General features: G+C 56.1%; 1 protein-coding gene across 1 annotated transcript; it reads right to left on the bottom strand.

Annotated features, from left to right (window-relative positions):
• Positions 1–1,473: 1,473 nt before the first annotated feature.
• Positions 1,474–7,539, bottom strand: BNIP5 (BCL2 interacting protein 5). Its single transcript, XM_014574686.3, has 5 exons — positions 5,916–7,539; positions 4,981–5,115; positions 4,461–4,525; positions 3,650–3,913; positions 1,474–1,905 (listed from the first exon to the last, which is right to left on the bottom strand). The coding sequence occupies exons 1-5, from the start codon at positions 6,643–6,645 to the stop codon at positions 1,861–1,863; spliced, it is 1,239 nt and encodes a 412-aa protein (XP_014430172.2). The 5' UTR covers positions 6,646–7,539; the 3' UTR covers positions 1,474–1,860.
• Between the last annotated feature and the right edge of the window lie 1,119 nt (positions 7,540–8,658).

Here is an 8,658-nt window from a genome sequence, read left to right as displayed (position 1 = left end):
ACTCTCTCACACTCACACTCACACTCACTCACACACACACACTCTCACACTCTCTCACACTCACACACACACACTCTCACACTCTCACACTCTCACACACACTCACACACTCACACTCACTCACACACACTCACTCTCACACTCTCTCACACTCTCTCACACTCACACACACACTCTCTCACACACTCACACACACACACACACTCACTCTCACACTCTCTCACACTCTCTCACACTCACACACACACACTCTCACACTCTCTCACACACTCACACACACTCACACTCACTCACACACACTCACACTCACTCACACACACTCACTCTCACACTCTCTCACACTCTCTCACACTCACACACACACTCTCTCACACACTCACACACACTCACTCTCACACTCTCTCACACTCTCTCACACTCACACACACACTCTCTCACACACTCACACACACTCTCTCACACACACTCACTCTCACACTCTCTCACACTCTCTCACACTCACACACACACTCTCTCACACACTCACACACACACACACACTCACTCACACTCACTCACTCACACTCACTCACACACTCACACACTCACTCACTCACACACTCACACACACTCACACTCACACACACTCACACACTCACTCACACACTCACTCACACACTCTCACACACACACACACACACTCACACTCACACTCTCACACACACTCTCACACACACTCACACACACACTCTGCTACCGGCTGAGACAGCCAATGATTTAAGGACAATTCCTGTCTCCACCAAGCAGCCCTGGAGGAATCGACGCCAGGGAGGCGCTTTTGGCTCGTTACGGGGAAGGCTGGATGTTGCCAAGGGCCAATGTTCAAGACCAGACGTAGCCGGCTGCTCAGCACGTGGCTGCCCCGCATCTGAAGCCCCTCGGCTCGCCAGGGCCTGGCCCAGCTCAGCTGCCCTGGGGATCGCTGGGGAGCCCAGGCTCTGAAGCTGCAGAGGGGGTCTGAGTCCCTACCTCTGCCCAGCTATGCTGAGGCCGCAGCCTGAGCCCTGGGCGAACGACAGGCCCCTGTGCACTCGGCCCGCGTTGGGAGCGGTTTGCTGGTGAGTGCTGGCGGAACGACACCATTTCCATCCGCCACGGCCTGAGCCCTCGGAGGGGGCCTGGAACGCTCAGCTGCTGCACGCGGAGGCGTGGTGCCTGTTTTGCCCTGCAGTGCTCAGAAATGCCCCCTCCACTGCTCCCCCTGCATCTCCACCACTCGCATTGCAAACCCCCAGAGCGACAGGGCCAGCAGCAGGCGCTCTGCAGGGGGAGGTAAGACCCCAGCCGCAGCCGATGGAGGAGAACCCTCATTGGTTTCATCCCAGGCTCGAATACCAGAGCGTGGCTAGTGCCTGCCCAGGAGGGTCACCGTCCCCTGCAGAAATGTAAGATCATGAACCACTGTAAATAAACGACAGAGCAACAGGCGGGGAGCCCAGTGTAAAAAGCGTCCTATTCAGGAAGGGCACTTAGCACATACGCTTAGAATTCAGCAAGGGCTTCGAGCAATAGGAGTGAAACGTGTTTCTGTCCTGGGCTTCGAATGGTTCATAAGACTGAGCTGTGCTATGCAAATAGTCGGACTGAGGAGTATCGTGAACAGTCAGATACTGAATATCCATCCCTAGCTAGCTGGCTCCTTTTCTCCACGTTGACCTCCCCGGGACACGCTTTCTTCCGGGTTTAATCCATGTGCCATGATTTACCAAATGCAGGAGTCCCTGACAGCTGGTCCCTCCTGGCCCCGGGGGGTGCGGCTGGCGTTGAAGCTGCCATACGAACCGGCAGCAGCTCAGGAAGCAAACTTGTGGGGAGCAGTTTTCAGTCGGGGCTTTCACCGCTGCTAATGTGGAACTTCTCCCCGTCCTGCTGAGACAGAATAAAGCGCCGTGAGGCCCCGCTCCGCCTGATAATCACCAAGCTTGGGGAGTCCAGAGCTGCCCCATCGGTCTGAGCCAGCCTCTTACTATTGGGGGTCAGAAGGGAAATTTCCCATTTCTGCCACTTGCAGAGTTTCTGTGTGCGGGAGCCGCTGGCATGGGGCAGTGCTGCAGCACGGCTCCCCTGCCCGCAGCCTGCCTCCAGTGCCCCGCTAGCGGCAGGGCCCGGGCAAGAGAAGCAAGGATCTGCCACACAGCAGCTGTGACAGGCTCGGTGCTCCCGGACCGATGCAGCCCAGCTCCTCGCGGGAAATGAGTGAGGGCCATGTGGAGTGACAGGTCCCCCAGCCCTGATCCTCCCTGTGCAAAGTCCCCAGAGAAGCCACACCCACCACGGGGCTCCTGGGGGCCTCTCGGGAAGTGGTGCATGAAGCCCACGCCAAGCAGTGATACACCAGGAGCAACCCGCTTGATCCCTGTGCCAGCCCAGGCCTCCAGCGGGCCAGGAGGGACCAGCTCGCCTGTGCTGCTCCGCCGGCCGGAGGAAGGGGACGCTAACTCTGGCAGGGGCATAAATAATTCCCAGGGCCCGCTGGGCACAGTGACCGGAGAACAGTGAAGGGGCCGCAGCTGGGTTCGGTGGCATGGAAACGGGCTAGGACGTCCTCGGTGTTTGCTCCTGTTCTCTTTTGATGGCTGCCACCCCGGGTCTTGATTTATCTGTCTGACACGGATCCGTTGTGCAGGCCCTGAGACGACATAACTGCACTCTGGTGGGGGAGCCTTTGTCACAACGTTTTAGACAAAACGGGGGGGTTGTGTCAACGGGGCCTTGTTAAAAATTATTCTTTAAAAAAGTAATTTTCGAGGAAAAGAGTGGGGGGGCTGAAAGCCCCCAGAACGGGAAGTTTGGTGTTGCTGACAGCAGACCCCATTTGAACAAAATCAGAAAGAAATATTTGGTTTTGCTTTGTCAGTGTTTCGTGTTTCCCACCCAGCTCCCGATGCCGGGTACGGAGGCTGGATTGAGTGATCCCAGAGGGTTTTCAAACCACTACAGTAGTTTCCCAGCCAGGTTCCGCAGAACCCTGGGGTTCCGCAGACCATCGCCAGGGGTTCTGCGAGAAATCGTGGAATAAATAAAGAATTTTTCTTCTTTACAATGTAAGCTGACATATCTATACAGCAGCTCTTTACAAATACATTTTTCTGGATAATAATTTAGCAGTAATTGAATTGCGCTCCCCTCTGTCAACTTTTTCTGGCTCAGCAAATGTTTTCATAGGTAGGGGTTCCTCAGAATATGGAAAATTATTTTAGGGGTTCCTCCATGGGAAAAGGTTGGGAATCTCTGCATTACAGTATGAATCAGGACCACTGGGGCAGGGCAGGTGACGGGAGGGCGTATCTTATGGTTAAGCGCCTGGACAGCAGCTCAGGAGCTCTGGTTCAGCTATGAACCCTTCTGTGAGCTTAGCAAGTCCCTGCAGCTCCGTGCCTCAGACACCCCTCTGTTTGGCGCTTAGACTTTGTTCCTTTGTCAGTCGTGAGCGCGTCAGGGCCGAGCCTGGCTCCCGCTAAGGGACTGGGCAGCCCCTGGCAGCGAGGGTCGCAAGGGGACAATAATACGATGATCGTGGGGGGCTAGATTCTCAGCTGGTACTCCTGGAGCTTTGCCACCCCCCGCCCCATGCCCCACGCTGGCATGGATGCTCCTTTCTCCAGCTTACCCTGACGTGCTTGCTGTAGGAGAACTGCACAAACGTATCCTGTAGATACTGGGTGCCAAAGCCCATGATCCTGTTCACCGCGTGGTTACAGATGCCAGCCACCTTGGCAGTTAAGTGCACCGCGAATGCAAATTGTAGCTCTTCCGGAGACATCTCCGGCCCTTGGGCCGTCACTTCCTTGCGGACATAGACATCCGCCAGGTGCTTGAAGGAGCTGTAGGAGATCTCTTGGAAGAACGTGGTGAGACTTGTGTCTTCTCTTATCTGTTTCCAAGGGAAGCCAGTCGCACGCGCATTCGTTAATATAAAACGTATCCCTTCAGCTGGGCGTCCCCGCCAGCCTCACAAGGTGAGCCCCCGCCTTCCCGCCATTTCGATCCCTTCCTGCCAGTCCCCAGACACACCTCTCCTCGCCTGGATCCGCCCTACACACAAAGCCAGCGCAAGGCCAGCCTGGTTTGGAGCCTTCGTGGTGTGCAGCCTTTGCACTGTCACATCCCCGTAGACCGGCCGTGGGCCTCCTAGACTAGCGAGTGGGCCAAGGAAGCAGCCGCCTCCACCGCACTGGGCCACAAGATCGTCGTAACCACTCTGGTGTCCCGGACAGGGCAGCTTGGCTCAGCGCTGGCGGACCTAGAACTGTGCCGACTGCGCTGCGATCGGCTGCAGAGGGAACGCCCGGCTCTCGCAGTCAGTGCTGGGTGCGATCACCCCCACCCCACCCATCGCCTGGCCTGGCTCCACATGCGCCACGTGAGTAACCGTGGTAGGGAAACAACGACATGGACGGAAACCACAAGCCCCCCCTTACCTGCTCATCCAAGTGGTCCCCAGTGCTCTTGAGCAAGGCAACGATTTTTCTTATGATGGCTTCTTCTGCAGACGGATAAACACAAATTACTCCCAGGCTCTCAGACAGGCTCTTCTGCAAGCCCCCGCCACAGGGGCTAGGTTCCAATGCAGGCACTGAGAAGCTATTTTCCAAAAAGGGCAAGTGCAGCAGACAGTCCCCCTCGTGTTCCCGATGGTGTGAGCCTCAAGCCCAGCACACGCTCTACAAAAGCACCTCCTGGCAGGGCTGGGAATCTTGGCCGCCCAAGCACTTGGCTTACTGGTCACAAGGGCACCACTTATGGGGGGCAAGGGGCAGCCACCCAGGAGAGATTCCAATGTGCCCAGCTGATTAGCAGAGCCCGCAGCTGACTGCATGTGTTTCTACTGGTGGTGCACATCCACACATATCTTGATGCACAGAACAAAATTTATTCTGCACAAAAGTAGAGGGAACATTTCTCATGACTGTACAGGTCCTGGAACTAGGTGATACTGACCGGATTCAGGCGTGCCAGCAGGTCTTGATGGCCCTTGGTAACTCTGCTTCCTGTTTCCTTTGGATTCATTGCCCTGGATTATCTGTTGGATCTCTTCTGAGACTTGTGTGCAGTAAAGCTCTCGCTCTCCCCTGACTGCAAAGACAAGAGGACGAGGTTTTTAACTGGGGTGACCTTGCTGACTGAGAGGGATTGTCAGACATGCCATGCTCCAATAGCCACTGCTGCACAGACAATCATTGAGCTTTGCCAACCCATGCTGAAAATGTACCAGCTGCTCCTTAAAGGCTATGTGCCAGCCCAGTAGCAGGGTGAGCACCAGTGTTGCCTGGAAGCTGAGCATGTGGACAGCCACCCAGGAGAGATTCAGGTCCTGCCTACCTGATTAGCAGCATGTGTTTCTGCTGGTGGTGCACATCCATACATGCCTCGGTGCACAGAACAAAATTTATTCTGCACAAGAATAGAACATTAGAAAGAGCTGTCTGACAGCCCCGTAACTCCCACTGAAAGTCATTTTAAGCCAGTGGGAGTAAGGCCAGGTCCACACCAGATACTTCTGCCAGTAAAATAATGTGAGTTTGGGGGGTGAGTCTTTACAGCTTCATACTGGCAAACACCCCTCACACAGACACAGCTTTCCTGGCAAAAAAGTCCTGTTCCCAGTATGGCTTGTTTTGTGCAGACAGCCGGTCTCAGTGGCACCAGCCCAAGAATTCTTTTGCCAGGACAAGCTGCATCTCCACCAGGCCTGTCTACACAAGCAAACCCTCTCCAGGGAAGACAAGGTCCTTGGCATCTGTGGGGCCTCTGAAAATCTCCCTTATGTCTCACCCTCAGTCATGCTTCTCATCATGAATCCCACATTCAGAGTTGGCCCTTAGTGCCCGCAGGGAACACGGAACTAGTTAGCTAGCAATGTTCTCCGCTCCCACCTGACGATGGCCGGTGACTGTTCCGCAGTGGAAGAAAGCTGGGCCTCTTTGCTTTCATCCCTGCTTCCATCCCCGCTTTCTTCTCCTCCTCCGCGGTGTGTTTCTTAAAGGAGAAAGCTCTCTTGAGGCTGGATCTCTTTTTACTGGGTTTCCCAGGCTGCAGCGATGCACTGGAGTTTACTCCAATTCTTGTAGCCACTTCTGCCTCCGTGCCAGTAGGAGCCCCCTGCAAGCTGGCTTCTTTTTCCTTTGTCTTTTTACAGGCGTGTTCTTTATGATCATCAGTGTTTTTCTGGAAGAAGAAATTCAGCAGCGCCTTGATCCAAGGGTGTTGGGTTTTCCCTGGGGGCAAGCTCTTCAAACCTTTTCCTTTTGGCTTCTGCTCCTCTTCGGTAGCATTCCCACAAGCCAACGGTTTGCTCTGCACACTGGCAGCATCTGCTGGCCTTGCTGCCCTGGCTCTGTCGGCTTGGCCCTTCCTCGTGACTAACCTGGAACCGGAGTACTCGTAGAAATCACTTGCTGCTCGCCGGAGCTTCCTCGTCCTCTTCCCCTGCACGCCCTTGGCCTCCTCCACCCTCTTCTTAGCAGCCAGGGAATCCTCACCGTTGCTCAGCGTGCGCTTGACATACATTTCCAGCACCTTCTTCGCTTCCTTCCTGTCCAGCGACAGGAACTTTCCCCTCGAGTGGCTCTCGCTTTCTCCTGGCTTGTTCCTCGGGGTTTCCATGGCTCAGACCCTACAACAGAGGAAGCCGCGCAGCTGGATTAGACAGCAGATGTAAACCAGTTGGCAGTTTGGCCCTCTGATGCCGCTGGTCAGAGACCAACCGTCTTTATTACGGTTACGCAGACAAACTCTTAGTGGGGTCGTACGCGTCCCTGGTGCCACGTTGACACACGCTCCGATCCGGGGTATGGATCGGAAAGAAAGGCCTGCGCGGAGGCAGGATGCTTTTCAACTCAAGCCGCTCCCTGGGGGCTGGGTCGCAGGCCAGGCTGCTCTCCGGACACAGGAGTATCAACCAAATACCATGGTGTGAAGCGCTAACAAACCAGCACGGCCACAGTGAAAGGCACCTGCCCAGGTTCTGCCTGGTTCCCAGCCCCGAGGATGCCGCGCACGCCGACACCGCTCCCCAAAGCCATTTCCCAGACAGCTCCTGTTCGGCCTGTGCCTTGATCCCCAGCCTCGCCGCTGGCCACTGCCACGGGGGGTCTCAGGCCACTTCCTGGTGGGTGGGGTCTCTACGCAGCAGAACTCATAGGCCAGCACTGAGCCATTGGGTCTGGGCTCCCAGCTTTCCCCGGAAGGGGGTCCCTGCAGCATGAGGGCTGGGAGCAGTGATCACCGAGCTGTGTGACTGCCTAAAACCCGACCTCCCCCTGGCTCTGCTTGGGCAGCGCCATTCCCTTACAGCGGAGGGCGAAACTCAGCCCGTGCAGGGATTCCACACAGCGCCAGGGCACCTCGCCTCACGTGCTCTGTGCTGGCTCCCTCTGCCTTACCTACAAGGTCAAAGTCCCCGGGGCTGAGCGGAGGGTCAGGCCTGAGCTCTGCTTTCCTAGCACGGGGCGCAAAACCCAAGATCGCACGGAAAAGCTGCGCTAAAGTAGCAGCACAACAGTGCAAACCGAGCGTGACCCCCGCCGACTGCTAGCCCGGCCCCCGTGCAGGTTTGCACTCGGAGCTGGAGCCCAAGGCTGTGAGCCCTCCCCACAGAACTGCCTCTAGCACAGGGAGAGGGGCTATGGAGCCACCAGCAACTCTGCAAGCACCAATCAATCCCCCGGGGAATTATCTCGCCCGCCAGCTCAAAGCCAGGGCGGTTTGTTTCTATTGATTCTGAGCCATTGCAGGCAAATCATCTTTAGTCGCATTGATTGTATTTACCTTGCCGCTAGTAATCCTGCCTTGCTCGGCCTGTCTTTAGACAGGTGCCTTAGCCACAGCGCGCTAATGAGAATAGCGCTCCCCGGAACCTGGGCCGTTCTTTTTATGCCGGCACCAGCTGCACGTCACGCAGGTGCTTATTTTTAGCAGCCACTCAGGTAGCAGGACGGTTACAGCACCTGCAGCTGGCGTGTCAGCCAGCACCTCTGCCTGTGCGTTCCTGCCCGCGGTCGAGAGGGAAGTCCATGTTTGGTGAGTTTCACTAGAGAGAAAACTTCCTTATTCCGAGCAAGCACGAAAGCAACAACAACTTCATAAGCCCCAGATACAATCCCTGCCGCCGGGGCACTAAGGGCACTTGGCAGCCTGGTGATCTGCTGATCAGGATGTTTGGTTCTTTGCCCCATTGGCCGGAGTGGTGAGTCAGTCTTGGGCCCTGCCAGGGCCTTTCCAGACATGAGTGATACGAGGTGAAATCCAGCTGGGTTACCAGCACGGAAACATGCTTCCCTGAAACGGTGGCCTGGTGGCCTTTTCAGAAATCTGAGTCTGCCCCTGCAGTGAGTAACATGCTCCTCAGAAGCTCTCTCTCTGGTCCTCCTCTAAGGGTCACTGGCTTATTGGCTGCTGGCCACTCTCACCCAGCGAGCTGCAAGCAATCCGTCCCCGAGGCCCTGTGCTACGCGCTCAGTGCCAAGGAAACCGCTCTGCCACGTGGCCCGTGGGCTTGGGCTTCCTCTGCTTTCCAGCCATCACCACACAAAGGGCATTTGTAATCACTCCTTCCCCTTTAGCCTGAAGGGAAGACGGTTCGCATGGGCCTCAGCTTTAACCAGGCCTGTCACTGCG

Source organism: Pelodiscus sinensis, chromosome 27 (assembly GCF_049634645.1).
Source record: "Pelodiscus sinensis isolate JC-2024 chromosome 27, ASM4963464v1, whole genome shotgun sequence".
Taxonomy (NCBI): domain Eukaryota; kingdom Metazoa; phylum Chordata; order Testudines; family Trionychidae; genus Pelodiscus; species Pelodiscus sinensis.
The sequence above is the reverse complement of the archived record's forward strand: the minus strand, read 5'-3'. Positions and strand labels throughout refer to the sequence as shown.